The sequence below is a fragment of the Perca fluviatilis genome, chromosome 23 (assembly GCF_010015445.1).
Source record: "Perca fluviatilis chromosome 23, GENO_Pfluv_1.0, whole genome shotgun sequence".
Classification (NCBI taxonomy): Eukaryota; Metazoa; Chordata; class Actinopteri; order Perciformes; family Percidae; genus Perca; species Perca fluviatilis.
The window spans coordinates 8,499,048-8,514,764 of record NC_053134.1 but is presented as its reverse complement, the minus strand read 5'-3'; the positions used below and the strand labels follow the sequence as shown (position 1 = coordinate 8,514,764).

The 15,717-nt window shown below is 40.1% G+C and overlaps 1 protein-coding gene across 2 annotated transcripts in view; it reads left to right on the top strand.

The window, feature by feature from the left end:
• The first annotated feature begins 4,450 nt into the window (after nucleotides 1-4,450).
• The window catches only part of lin7a (lin-7 homolog A (C. elegans)), a 34,685-nt gene continuing 23,418 nt past the window's right edge, over nucleotides 4,451-15,717 (top strand). For both annotated transcript variants that reach the window (XM_039792117.1, XM_039792118.1), the window contains exon 1: nucleotides 4,451-4,559. In XM_039792117.1, the coding sequence (XP_039648051.1) occupies nucleotides 4,523-4,559 (37 nt within the window). In that variant the 5' untranslated portion in view covers nucleotides 4,451-4,522. The remainder of the gene's footprint in view (nucleotides 4,560-15,717) is intronic.

The following is a 15,717-nucleotide window of genomic DNA, read 5'->3' as shown; positions in this document are numbered from 1 at the left end:
TGCACTTTCCCAGAAACCCTTTGTATTGCCTTGCAGCTATTTCATTTCTCACAAAACGTGGGATTTAAAATGAAATTGGAAAAGCAACTTGGAACTTTTACAGTGGCTTGCAGTGAATTCTTTGTCCCAAGTGACAGACAAAATGTATCATTTTTAAACACAGCACCTATTCAAACCTTTTTGCCAACAGAACATTACATTCTAAATTAATGATGAAGGTCTTCTTAAATCCATCACATCCCTGTCTTATCCTGTGGCTTTAACCTGTGTTGGTCTTTTACCTCATATTGATTCAAATCACATTTCAACAGAGCATAAGTTACAATCTATATTCATTTCGAACTATAATCAAACTTTGACAGGGAAAGAATGCCTCCCTTCTCCTCTCATGCTGTAATTTGTCCAGCCAAAATGTCTCGGTAAATCACTGCTCCCCCAGGCACTGCCATAACTCTTTTTATAACAGTGCAGATGCTATTGGAAGAATGCATATCATTCTAATAGTCTCTGGCACCAGACATGCACACAGAGCACTAACTAATACCTCCTTGCAAAGCCCAGCCTAAACCGGAATCCAAGATGGTTCATTTTGGCCCCTCCATCTTGCCCTCTTCTCTGATTTGAGGTAATGAGTGTGAATCTTTTGAATCAGGAATCAGACATCTGCCCTTCAGTAACAGTAGGAGGCAAATTACAAGAGTTATCTACAAATGATTCATCTCCAAGTAGTGTTTTTTTTTTACCCACAAAGTGTTTGAACATGGATTGATAATAGAATAAGTTTGAAGATAATGATAATGAATGGGTTTTAGCCGCAGCAGTCGGAAGAAAGGCTTGGCAATGATTTCAGTCAACATTATTCAGAGTTTAGAATAACTGATATGGCATTACTTACTTGCATTAAACATGCAAAATACAAGGGACACTTTATCATTTGGTGATGTAAGTCTGGGTAAAAAGCCATTATCATTCCCTCATTGAATGCCAGTCATAAGAAGAGTTGACAGATTTTAAGCATTCACACAGAGATGTGTAAGACGGGCTGTAGCTCAATATAAATAGATGTCTTATCATTTTTACTGTTGTCTGAGAGCAACTAAAATGCCAAATAAACAGTGGCAGAGCATCGATGAATTTCCTAATTTCAAGATATGTAATAATGTGAAGAGGGACAATATACTCCCATTAGCTTTCTTCTCAAATGAAATGAGCTGGTGGGAGCAACAAAGTGAACCAGTTTGTGGCCGGGTTAGCTCAGTTGGTAGAGCGGGCTCACATATGTAGAGGTTTACTCCTCGACGCAACGGCAGCGGGTTCAACCCTGACCTGCGGCCCTTTTCTGCGTGACATTCCCCCTCTCTCACCCCTTTCATGTCTTCATCTGGCCTGTGAAAATAAAGGCCTAAAAATGCATTGTAATGCATGTATTATTTCCATTTGACAGAGAATGGATGCTCTTTTCCCTGAAGGGGGCGTCAGACTGTAGCCTAATGGTTAGAGGAAAGTTGTGTTAGAGGTTAAAATCCCATGGCAAAAGCACGATATGTGGAAATCAGTGTTGCAGGTTCTCCATTCTGTAAACCTCAAGGTTCCCTTGAGCAAGACATTTTACCTCAAAGTTGCTCCATTTACAAATAATAAAAGTCTGTAACTATGGTGGACAGTCTTGATAAGACAATATCATCATGGAGCTACTTCCCTCAGTTGTTCCCGTAAAGAAAATTGTATATTTGTTGTGTCGATTTGCCTTGTTAGAAAAGAAATAGAATTTTTTGAATGCCTCCCTCTTGTTAACATTACGATCCACTTTCATTACCTATCAGCAGCTGCCCAATGAAGCTTGGTAATAAACAACAGAGCAGCCTGTCACATCATGCATGAAAACCTTAACACAAACTATTACATAAATACATTCTTTTTGGAGATTTGATCATGTCACAAGGAAATTTCATCTTTTTTCCGCCTCAGTGCAACATTCCATGTAGATCACAGTCATGCTGCACAAGCATGAGAATAAAATGAAAATTCATTACCCAATGTTCTGTTTTGATAAGACCAAGAAATCATCTGGCACATTATTCCCCGTCAAACCATGCCTTTACGTTTCTATACTTTTTGTTTTGAATAAACAAGGTATAACATGTCAATTTAGTAGTTTTAGAGTTGCTGGAATGCAGATTCTGTTCTTTGTGGGCAGAGTTTTCAGTATTTATGCTAAGATAATGTAACTGGCTGTTGGCTTTATTGTTGTACCGTACAGACATGAGAGTGGTCTCAATCTTCTCATCTAATTATTAGCAACAAACGAATGAGCATAATTCATAAAATGATTAACTATTCCCTCAATGACCTGTTGAATTTGTTGATTTTTGTATTTTTGACTGTATTGGTGCTAGGGTTGGGCATCGAGAACCGATTCCTACTTGGAATCGTTTCAAAAATTACGATTATCAGAATCGTTAAAATCCAAACGATGCCCATCCCTAATTGGTGCCTATAAACTCTCTGACACTGTTTTGAGCTTTGATCTGATAGGCAAATATACTTCAGTCCAGTCGTCTATATTTGCATCTCCTTTGGTGAGAGAGGAGACCTTTCAGAAATTCATTCACTTGCAGTTGAAGGGCTTTAAGAGCGCTGCAGCGTAATCCCACCTCTTAAAAAAAAAAAGCAGAACTGTATTCCAGCCCATATGGGTGGGAGCCTGTAATCTCTCTGTGCCCTCTTTCCGTGCGCTCTCTATAAGCCCTCACTCTCTCCACCCGTCCGTCCAGCCCACCACTTACCACCAGTTTACATCTGCGTGCAGCTGGGTGGAACCGTGGGTGGCTGGAATTCACCAGCACATATGGACTGTGTGATTCGGTTTAGTAACGAATCAAAAACAGAGCACATTACAATGACATAATATTCCCTGAAATGCTTAAAGATGATGAAAATTGAATGTGAAATCAGCAGAAATACATCGATGTGACATTTTTAAAATGTCATTCTTGGACATACTGCATGGCTGCCAATTTGAAGTAAAGTGAGGTTGAGTGTGAGGTAATTGTTTCTCAAATGGTTATAAAGTGATTTTTTTTTCATGCAAGCAGGATAAATGAGATTCAAATGATTTCAGTGTCTATACGATACTGTGGATTTTGATCTGAGCAGCCATGGAAGCCTAAATATTGGTCCTTGCCTCAGGTGTGTAGTCGTTTACAGCTTGCATTTATCATTGCAGTCATGGTTTGTGAGCCACGTGACTCCGCCTTAACCCCCCCCAACTAGAGATTTGCTGCTTGTTTTTATTAAGCAATGCTTCTGTCGAGTACAATGACTGGCCAGGTATGAGATATGCCACAGCAGCAGGCACCATTAGGAAGCAGATCTACAGTAGATGAAGAGAGTCAGTGGTTTGGCTCAGTTCTGTGGTAGCACATAAACATGAGGATTAATCCTTAAGTCCTCCAACAAAGGTTCACTACCATCATTTAGTCCTTATCGGGCTGCAGGCAGTGCATGTAGCCAAGGGAGGAGATAACAGGCGGCATGGCTCAGTGATTCTCCATAAACCTTTATGGCAAGCAAGTGCGGTTGCAATCAACTGATCTCTGAAGTACAATTGATGAGTGGATCATACACGGCTAAGCATTTACACATGCAGGCACAGAGACACACATCATTTAGAGACTAAGAGTGTGCAAACCAGGTTGACTTCTGTAAACAATGACTGGGGACTCAGGGTTTTGTTCATCAGTTTCCTACAGTAGGTAAGAGAGAACAGTTGTCCTAAATGCTGCTCTGATTTAGGAGATATGCACATACCCTTGTGTACTTGTCAAATGCGAGCAACTTCCTGCAGCAAGATCTTACGGAAAGCCTGACACCAGAAGAGTGGATGCTGTAATAGCAGCATATTAATGCCCATGATTTTGTAACAAAAAGTTCAGCAAACACATGTGGGTGCGAGTCCACATCATTCGTACGAGTGTCCTCATACTTTTTGGCCATGTAGTGTGCTGGTCATACATCTTTCTCCTGAGCAGATCTGTGCCTTTTATTTAGGTTTTCATAGTGGTTGACATCCACTCAAATACTCACACGCAATATCGTCACTTTCAATGAGCACATTGAGTGTTAGAAATCAAATTATTAAAACGTGCGAACCAACAAGTAGTAATATGGTTTAAATGATCATTTCACTCACTGTGGCAGATTGCATGTCAAGAAAATCTTTAACAAGGTACCATATATATTTTATAGTAGGGCTAGTCATGTCAAGATGGATTTTATTTGTAGTGCGTATGTACTGTAAGCTGCATGTGCAAACAATGCCAGGTCATGAGATTTCATGAGGATGGAGGTAGATTAATCCCCCTCCCAACCACTCCCAACATCCCCTCATCTCTGTCTCTCTCTCTCTCTTTTTTTTTTTTTTTTTTTTTTTTTTTTTTTTTTTTTTTTTTTTCTCTCTCTCTCTCTCTATGTGTGTGATGCTGCAGCTCCTGTAGTCTCCAGTCTCCAGTAAACAGCAGTCATGGCGACAGTGGTCCAACCGCTCTCTCTGGATCGAGGTAAGGCGCTCGGAGCTTTGCGAATTGTGCTTGTCATCTGAGTTTTTTTTTCGCGTTTTATTTTTTTATTTTTATTTTTTTAAACTTCGCCAAGGAACTGGCAACCCGGGGTAGATCCAGGTGTTTGTGCCGGACGCGGATTTCCTACAGATTGTATACGGGTAAACGGGTCGTTATTTCAAGGCAATATATGAGCTCGAGCCATTCTAAATGAAAACGTTCCCAGCCTGTCCGTTCCGTGCGTGTATTTTGCAGAACGGTGCGCTCGTTTCCTCTGTTAAATTATAGCGGGGTCTTCTATGGCCACACACATTAATTCACCATCATTCATTTGACAAATGGACACCCTTACAGAGCGTTTCGTTTATTCCCATCTTTATTATGTAACCTCGCTCGGTAATATTATCCCGTTACAGCTCGCTTTTTCTCTCATCTGTAAACATTGAGCCGCAGATGTAGGCTACTGAAGCGCTTTATTGCCACGAAAATCTACTTTGTGATATAGGAGACAACTTTTGTATTTGAATTGGGCAGGTACAAGCCAGGAATATGTACAGGACGTAGGCTAGCTGTTGTCTTTTTGCACTTGTTGGAAGCATACAGGATGCAAACACATTGCAATGAAAGCCTAATGTTATATTGAGATGGTGTTACTCAGCCTGTTTTGCTAATGCACCACAGGTAGTGTTTAAGAGCTCAGATGGCGTGTGTAATTGTAGACCATTGGACTTAAACACTTATTTGTGCATCCCCTGACCTTATTCATACTGTATGGTAGTAATGCCTCCCAGATCAATTATAATTAGCATTTGTTTTATTTCCCTCCTTAAAGAAAATACTTACAATACATTTAAAGTCCCCTTAGTAATATCATAGTAATACCACTGGGTTATGTTATACAGCTTTTAAGTAAACTGTTCTTTATACATGCCTGAGAAGCTCACTGACCTTTTTTTTAGATCACAAGTGAAAGAAATCCCAGCCCTACATTCATACCAAATGCATATCATCTGGTGAAATGTACAGTAATATTGCACAAGCCTTGCATGGGAAAAGGATGCTGTCAAATATAGAGAAAGGAGAGCTATTTCCTCTGTGCCGAGTAAAGCTAGCATCAGCTCCCCAGTCACTTTCAAGCCACAGGAGATGACTATAAATACACTTTATCTGATGGGAGCATACATAATTATGCAGGAATGAATCTGACTGGTGTCACTTGTTATGTGGAATCCAAGTAATTAGCCACAATTGATCATTTTCTGCTATTAGAATTAGATTTATTTTTTCTTCCATGTGCTCAATTCCAATTTGTTCTTCACTAAAGTGTAATGCTTGTGGGCAGTCAAGCTTTACTGATGCACAATCTGCTGGGTGCAGAAGTGCTATCCCATGCAGAGTTAATGAAATTAGTCTAAGATTGCACCAGGTAAACAGCTAAACAATACAACCCACTCCTTTCCAACTCACCGCTCATCCTATAGAATTATAGAAAGGGGCTTAGCTGTATTGATAGCATTTAAATACTGAGGCTATAAGGGGAATGTCTTCCGTCTTGGTAAAATTCAGCCTTATCTGATCATAGTCATTTGCTGGGGCAATGATTCAGACGTGACCTCAGCATGTATGCAGGGGGTGCTGATCCATATTTGCATGCTGTGGCGGCATGAATTTGACCAGTCAGCGGCGGCCAGCTGTAATGGCAGGAGCAGTCATAATGATAGTTTCACACAGGAGCCGTCAGAGAGAGAGAGAGAGAGAGAGAGAGAGAGAGAGAGAGAAGCAACTTTACAGGCTATCTTGTTTTAAGCTGCTGCCACTATGAGAAAACACTATAATTGCTAATGAAAAGGTAGTCCTGTCTCGTGTGGGGAGTAGTCTTTATAGCTGCTGAGTTGCTGAGTTTATCAAAAACACGCAGGGAGGAAACAGATAGAGAGGTTTCATTCCAGAGCTCCCACTTGGCTTGTTTGGTCACAGCAGGATGAAAAGATCTTACATCACTGGCTTTCCTGTTATTGTTGGAGGAAATGACTGTGATAAGCAAACAGCAGACCCCTATATCAAGAACTTCCTGCATATTTTATTAAAACCAGTCTGCATTATCTGTCGAGCTGGCATTTGACTACTAATAGGCAAGTCTCAGAGATGACAGCCTTTTTGATATGAAAAAGTGAGAGCAGAGGTCACTGTGGGTGTATCTCAGTTGTTGTTGATCAAGGAATTTTGTCAGAAACTTATAGAGAATGAGTGACACTAGTTTTGCAACCATTTGCCAGAAGAGAGATCGTCTGTGTGCAATAATTGCAAGTTGTATTAAAGTGCTCATATTAAGTCCCCTTTCCTTTATTGTGTTATATATCTTTTTGTGCATGCTATAGGTTTACAAAGTGGAAAAGCCAAAGTCCACCCCAAAGGGACTTACCATCTCCAACAGGAAACACTGTTCACAAACTGCTCCAAACAGCTCTGTTGTAGTCCAGCCTTTACTTCCGTGATGAACGTGCGTCACTTTGTAACACACGTTATAATGCTCACCTAGCTGCTAGCGTGGCACTCCCTCATACTCTGCAACTGACTGGCTAGTAGTACTTACTGCGCATGTGCGACTCCCAACAAAGATGGTACAGAAGTGCGATGTCTCACTCTGTAGCTAAAACAGAGAGCTCAACACACAGGGTGAGAAGAGGAGCTGCAGCAATGTGCAGTACAACAAAAATATGGTGTTTTCTGAAAATTAAACTACATAAACCTATTCTGGTACAACCTCTAAATACAATTATGAACCTGAAAATGAGCATAATATGAGCACTTTAACAAAACTACACTAAAAGTCTTAGCTATAGCTGTGAGCTAAATGCTAAATAATCAATAAAATAAAAAATAAAAAATGCTAACATATTGATGTTTAGTAGGTATAATGTTCACAGTGTTCAACATCTTATTTTAGCACTAAATACAAAGTGCAGCTGCTGCTGATGGAAACGTCATTAGTTTTGCTGGTTTTCGTTCACGAACCAAATCATTGGACAATTGAAATTTTGATCTGATGATACTAGGTCAAACGTTAAGGAATAACCAAAGTTATTTGATATTCCAATGCATTCAATAGTTAAGTTGAGATGTTTCAATCTGAACTTAAAATGATGGACCGACTGATCAACAGTGGCATCCATTGTATCACGCTGCTAACATGGCTAAAACATCAATTCACCCTAAAAGAGAATTGACTATACTGTGAATGAAATGCATGACCTACAGTATATTAGCAGCTGAGGTATATTACGACTCATAACGTGCATATCTACATCTCAAAATAATTGAAGAACTATAGTGCATGTCTAGACGGTGTCTGATTAAAAGAAAACTGCACTCTAAGTATTATCAGCCTGTCAGAGACTGTCTACAGTACTTGTGCTTCAGTTAGTGGCTTCCTCAATTTCCCAGAATGACCTTTGATAACCCCAAAAATACAGCAGTGAACTTGTTGAATTTGTCTGTTGGTTATATCGGTAGAAAGAGAGAGCGATAGAGCCCGCTGATATCTTTGGACGGGCATAAAAGCATGATTTTCAATTTGAGAAAAGGTGGGTTGTGCTCTTTAATGCAACATTTTGTAGCTGCATCATATTCTGGTCTGTAGAGGCTAGTTTCTCTGTTGAAAGTGGTTTCTCTATACATAATACCTCCCTGTGAGGCTGTTGAACATCACTACAAGCTACTCTAGAAAGATCTCTTTTAAGTATTTTGGTTTTCTTCCCCGTGTGTCAAGGTTTGGTGAGTCTGTGTACAGTTTATAGCCTACTGTCTTAATACACTGAAGGGAATTTCTGCAGCACTCTAATGCCCCAGTCCTTGTTTTCCCTCTGAGAGATCACGGCGAGTTCACTGATTTGACGGCAGACCTTATTCCCATCACATGCTCTCAGTCACCGCCAGCGATTTGAAAGATTAGAGGGTTGCTGACAAGCTGACGTCACTCATAGCTGTTGATATCCCAAGCCACCTTCTTTTAAAACAGAAAGGTTCTTTGAGTAATTAAACTGGAGGCATGCTTGGCAGCAGAGTTGCAAAGGGCACCAAGGATATCCAGGTCAAAGTGGAGGTGGCAGATGGCAAGGCCTTTTTAGGACATTGTATTCTATCATGCAGATAGCATCTCTCAGGGTACAAAGGTAGGGGTGGAGTCAGAGGAAGGTCATCTGAGCAGAATATGAAAAGAGGATCTTCAGTTGTCAGAGATTTAATCACGACCGCATGGTTTAATGAGCTCAGCCTCTGATCTGGGCGTGTTTATTTACATTGCTGCAGTTTTGTCAAAATTACACTTCTAAGTACTGAAAATGTATTACGCCCAGTTCTGCTACTATTATAAATTGACTCCACACATAACAGTCTCGGACAGGATAAAAAAATAAAAATAAAAACGTCTGGGTTGTTTGCATTTCTTTAAACTAATCACAGTCGTCTAAGCTCTGGTCACAAAGATGCTACCACTGCAAAATGGTCTCGGAAAGGAACTTGTTTTGGTGGAACATTTGCACCCCCCCAAAAGAAAACGCCACATAAAGTATTAATTGAAGTCAACTGTTCACACAATACAGTAACGGGAGCTATTTCAATTAGATTACATGGTTAAATGTAATTTGCGCTTACCAGTGTATCGCTATGTGCAATCGGTCCCAAAACGTCCCAGTTAGAGAGTAAATGCAGTGAACGTATAATCATTTACAATCCTTCCCCCAGTGACCCAAGCAGGCCTGCCTTGTTGCACGATCCAAATTTTCTTCAAAACTTGCCATTTTCAGCGTGTGACGTGAGCTTGCTAGCTCGGAGGTTGTGGTTGCTGTTTCTCGAAGTGACTGGAGTTTAGAACGTAAACACAAAGAAAGCAGAAGGTGAGACACATGCGGCGGCGCCAGAACTATCTGGTAATTGAACCGCCATCGATCCAGACTATAACTTGACTAAATGTAGCAGATTACTGGAGCGCTGCCCCAGTGCAAACACATCTACACAACAATGTTGTGGAGCCTTGTCAAGCCCTGAAGCCTTTATTACACATCTCCGTGGCTTTGTTCAGCTCTGTGCCTTTTCTCTAATCAGAAAATGATGAGGATGACCTCTTTTTAGTCAGCCTGAGAAAGTGGTCTCTCTAAAATGCATTCCTCCCTGTGAGGCTGTTGAACATCACTTCAAATTGGCAACTCCAGAAAGAAGCCCTCGCTCCTTCAAGTACGGCGACTCCTTTTGGTTTTCCTTCCTGTGTGTCAAGGTTTGGTGACTCAAACAATCTCTGCACAGTTTATAGCCTACTGTCTTAATACACTGGATGGAATATCTGCAGCACTCTACTACCCCTGTCCTTGTTTTCCCTCTGAGAGATCATGGCGAGTTCACCAATTTGACGGCAGACCTTATTCCCATCACATGCTCTCAGTCACACCAGCGATTGGAAGAATATGCGGGTTGCTGACAAGCTGACATCACTCATAGCTGTTGAAATTTCATCTCCTTTTAATACAGAAATAAAGGTTCTCAGAGGAACTGTCTTGCAGGGACACGGTCCAGTAATTAGGGAGGATGAAGAAGACAATAAGTGCGATGTTTTCGGTCTTTGCTCTCACCACAGGCTCCCACAAGGAGCCATTAGCCCTCTAGGAGTGATTTATTTGTCGTGCTTCGAGGGGATCGTCGCAGTAGGGCAAATTGGAACTAATTCTCTTGGCATGGGACTTGTTTGGTAAAACTCTGTCATGCCAATTTACTCATTCAGAGTGTGATTATTTCAGTGTTTATGGTTGGAATTAGCAGCAGAGTTGCCAAGGGCACCAAAAGCGCCCAGGTCAAAGTGGCAGTGGCAGATGGCAAGGCGTTTTCAGTACAATTTATTCTAGCATGCATGGCATCCCATATAGCATCTCTCAGGGTACAAAGGTAGGAGTGGAGTCAGAGGAAGGTCATCTAAGCAGAATCTGAAATTTGAGGATCTTCAGTTTTCAGAGATTGAATCACGAACACGTGGTTTAATGAGCTCACCCTCTGATCTTGGCAAGCTTATTTACATCGTGGCAGTTTTGTCAAAATGACACTTTTAATTACTGAAAATGAATAACGCTCAGTTCTGCCGCTGTTATAAATTGACTAAATGTACCAGAAAACTGGAGCGCTGCCCAGCGCGAACACATCCCCACAACAGTTTGCCTTGTCGAGTGCTGAAGCCTTCATTACGTGTCACTGTGGCTTTGTTCAGCTCTGTGCCTTTTTTTCTAATCAGAAAATGATGAAGATGACCTTTTTTAGTGAATGAGTGTGTGTGTGTGTGTGTGTGTGTGTGTGTATGTGTGTGTGTGTGTGTGTGTGTGTGTGTGTGTGTGTGATAATGAATGTGTGATGATGAGGTAAGAAAAGCACATGCCTCTTTGTGGTTACATTCATAATATATTGTACATCATCATGATTGTTAAAGCTGTGAATATTGGGGGAGAACTGTTTTGTTCAATATGTGACTGGTTATGTAAGAAATCACAACTGATTCAGTTCTTTACACTATAGTAATAGGATTAGTACTCCATTGGAAGCTCTAACACTGCTATGTTCCATCTATGACTTTAAGTTCCTTTCCAGGAATTATTTTTGTTCTTTGTTAACTTGTCCTTATTCAGTTTTTCTTAGTATTCTTGGATTTCTATTTCAAAGTCTTTCTACAGCCTCCAGAGAGAGAGAGAGAGAGAGAGAGAGAGAGAGAGAGACAGGGAAACTTGTTGCATTCAATCCAAGTAGCAGGGTAGCTATAATAGCCAAGAGCATTTTTGCCCCAGTTGTTTAAAATGCTTAGGAATCTTTTAATAGAAATGTTAAGGTCCATTAACATTGACTGTATTGCTAGCTTACCTGTTTCCCCTCACTCCCATCTGTGTTGTAATATGTTCTTCAAATTGATGTCATGAGGTCATATTTTCAACATGGGAAGTCAAGCACTATATGTTTGGCATTCAAGTGATTAAAGTTGCTAGGCGACCGACAACTCAAATAATGGATACTGTCTTCCCACTGGTCTTGCGAACACAGTAGTCCTTGATGCATTCATTCAGGACCTTGCAGTTTGATGTGAAAAAGAAAAGGAATATTGCATGAAATGTTTTGGAAGATTTACTCTTATTTTAGTTCTGTGTAAAGCAATAGAACACCTTTAACTGATATGGGAGCATAAAAGTGGAGGGAAGAGCCAGTAGTAAAGGTTTGTTGGACCCAAAAAAGCATAGGTTTAAAACTAAACCTCTATATATGGGCGCCCGCTCTACCAACTGAGCTATCTGGGCGCCCTCAAATGGCCTTTTGAATGGGAGTGCTAGGGGCACTACTATGATAGCATCAAAATCACTATTTTTAAAACACTAAGAAGGCTCGACACAACATGAAACTTTGCTCGAAGTATGAACATGAACTCCAGCATTGAGGACATTGTTTGTGTACACAGAGTTTACTAAAAAGAAAGGTTTTAACAACTCACTGTAGCTGTTGGTTTATCCGGTCGCCGTCCATCTCACAAGTCAAAAATAGTCGAGGAAGGAGAGTAAAGATGGAAAGCTCCTAAAGCTTAGTTCCATATAAATGCACGGATAATTTGTTGTTTTGTCGTTAGTGAAAAACAATATTGACATTGTAGTTGAAAAAGGAGCCTCATATAAGAATTCATTCACATTCGGAGATCGACACTTTTTGACTGACAAAATGGCAGATAGCGTAAACAACAACTGCTAAAGTGAGTCGTTCAAAACCTTTCTTTTTAGTAAACTCTGTGTACACAACCAATGTTCTTAATGCTGGAGTTCATGTGTAGAGCCCCTGGTGATACTTCGAGCAAAGTTTCATGTTGTGTCGAGCCTTCTTACCATAGTAGTGCCCCTGGCACTCCCATTCAAAAGGCCATTTGACCGAAAAACGAGAATACGGTAAATCTTAAAAGTGGTGTTTCCGTTATAATTATGCTTTTAAAAAAAAGTTTGACTCGGGTACATTCACAAAAAGACCCTAGGTTGCATTTCGGCGAGAGTTAAGCTTTAAATGCTATATTTAACATAGTGAACAAAATAGTGATTCCATCATCAACACACAATGGAAACTTTGTTCCAAGAAAGTATTAGTGAGGTCTTGACAGTCACGTGATTAAAAAAACTCGCATTGAACTTATCTCATTTAATCATGAAGTATCGCTAATGAGAATGCCATCATCCTAAGTATAGCAGCGGGAAATGAACTGCTGACAGGATCCCTGCCGGTGTCATCCCTCTGCCTAATTTAGCAGTAGTACATTACACGGTAACTCTATCTTGATGTTGCATGCACAAGTTTTTCTGACTGGTGTCATAACTCCTCAAAGACATCAAAAGATATCCTCTGTAATTACAAGTCACCATTCTTCTGTGCACATTGCGATATATTTGGTGTGTTTTTTTTCCCAAAGCTTTTTCTGCCAGATAATGAGAGAGAAAGATACTTTTTTCTTGTGTCACCGTTCTTAAAAAAAAAAGAAATCCTCATTTAGATACAGCAACATCAACTCCCTTTTCTCTTCCTTTGGAGACGAATCTGTCAAACTACAGAGTGAGAATGACCTAATTGCATGCAGTCTGTTTAAGATATGCTAAATTTGGCAGACTTGTCAACGTGGAGATTGAGCATGTAGTTTTCATTGAGGCAGATGAAAAAAAAAGGCGTACAGATGTTGCACACATCTGGACCCACTGAATCCCCTCGAGCACAAAAACTGCGGGTCTCTGGGTTGAGAGTCAAAACAGTACAATAAAGCACTTGAGGGCTGAAATTGATTTCCCTCCACTGTATTTTCAGTGAAACAGATTTGGTCAGGATTTCTGTGGAGTCCAGTGATGGCAGAATTGTTCAAATATTTTATGTAGCAGCTTAAGCAAGGTTTACTGTGTGTCCATGCTTAAAAACAGGGGTTGGTAACAGGACAAAAATTGCAAGGCAAGAATAAGAAGGCCAGAATGCTAAGACTGAGTCGCACAACAGGCGATCTTGTAGAGAACTGAGAGAAAGGGTCAGGTATATATACTGAGGGGTTGATGAGACTATTGGGAACCGCGCTGCAGCTGGGTGTGGCAGTCAAGTGATGATGAGAAGTGAGAAATGCTTACACCAACTGCAGGGCAAGGATGGAATAACAGGCTCTGGAATGACATGAGGATCAGTAGCTGGCAGATAATAAACAGAAGTTAAAGGTGCATAATCAATATTTTTGTATTATGTATGTGTATGACATGACTTGGTAGCATTTGAAGTTTTCAGCTTATTGTTTTGGTTTTATGGTCCACAACCTTTTAATTTCACTCACAGCAAAAAAAAAAAAAAAAAACTCTTAAAACCGACCAGGCAAAGTTAGGGACTAGCTGGTGAACATAGTGGAGCATTTAGCAGCTAAAGAGCCAGATATTTCCCTCAGGAGTCGCTGGAGACCCAAAACAGATCTAAAGGAGATGGAATATTGAATTCAAATTCTTCAGGTGGACAGAGAAACAACTCCAAGTGAATGCTAATGTTGCTCGGTGTCTGCTGGATGTGTAAATAGGCAACTGAATGCTAACAAGTTGCCATATGAACTTAATAATAATAGTATTGTTGCATAATTTCACTGCTGCGAGGTTGGGCAGACAATCAGTTAGTACATGCTTAAGCAATAGTACATGTAGTGCTGGGCAACATTGTTGAAATTTAATATTATGATGTTAACATATTAATAACAGTATTTGCTATATGACACTGTGGCAAATGTATGCGAAGTCACATTGATGTGCACGGCAATTAACTGTGCTCCACTGTAAACGTAACACTATTATATTTTGGGTTTCTGCTAGAACATCGTTACCTGCTTTAATGTTCAATAAACTTTTTTTTTTTTAAACGCTTTGTTTTAGAGAGTCTTTATAAGCCCCCCTACCGAAAAAGCCCAGTCTGCTCTGATTGGCTTGCAAGAAAAACCTTTGCAAAGGTAGTTCTCGAGTGGCAACAAATCTGAATGCCAGTTAAATCCCATTCTTTTTTTCTGATCGAGGCAGCCCACAAAAAACTGACTGAGTTGTCTTATTTCAGTTTGTGGGTTGGTTGGCACTTCAGATGGACCCAAATGTACAAGCACTGAAAAAGGGAAAAAAGAGTAAAAAGTACTATATTTGGAATTGAAATGTAGAGGAGAAGCATACAGAGACATAATATGAAAGTGTTTCTGTATAATACAATGCCTGTTTCACCACTGGTGAAGTCAATAGCAATGCATGGCTTGAAATATACTTTATTATTTTTTTTATGTCAAAATTGTTAAAGTATTCATGCATGTTGTTATTGTGTAGCAGGGATGGTTAGTCACGGGTGGGATCATTTTTCATGTATTACCCTCCAGCTGAAGTTATTCATAGACTGTGCATATAACAGGCACACCATGTGGGTGTTGTTGAGCACATACTTGTAGAAGTGTTATCTTCAACTATGCTTAATTTATTCTATCAGCCTCTTTTCTCAGCTGAAGGTATATAATGTGACATATGTGTGGTCTTTCAGCATGTCAGTGTTATTAGAGTACAAAGGGACTTTCAGGATATTTTTTTTTCCACACTCTTACTGCCAAACAATTACTGTATTATGTCATTTCGCTGCACATGTGAATCGGGAATCATTTCCTTTTAATGTGACGTAACTGTAATCCCCTGCAGTCATCTCAGCTGCTCTGTCATGGAACACAATCACCCTTGAATGCCTCTTCCCCTGTTTTGTTTTTTTTACACCCCTCTGATCAGTCACCCAACTCATCTAATGTCCCACTTTTACATCAAGCATGCAGAGCAGAGAGAATTGAAGAGCACTCATGGGACATTTTTGCTTAAACCTGTGTTACAAAGAACTGAAGACACAAACAAAAGAGATTTTTTTTTGCATTATATTATGTGCTAGAAATAACCCACCAGGCAGTTTATCTGACCTGTCTTCATACAACACTAAGATCATAATTTGATTTGTTTACACAGTTTCTCAGAACAGTATCTCGCGTAAATGAAAAACAGTGTGACAGTGAAGCAACAAATCTTCACGAACAGAGATTCGATATCACTGGAAGCAGTAAAGGGAAAATGTGCCAATACAGTGC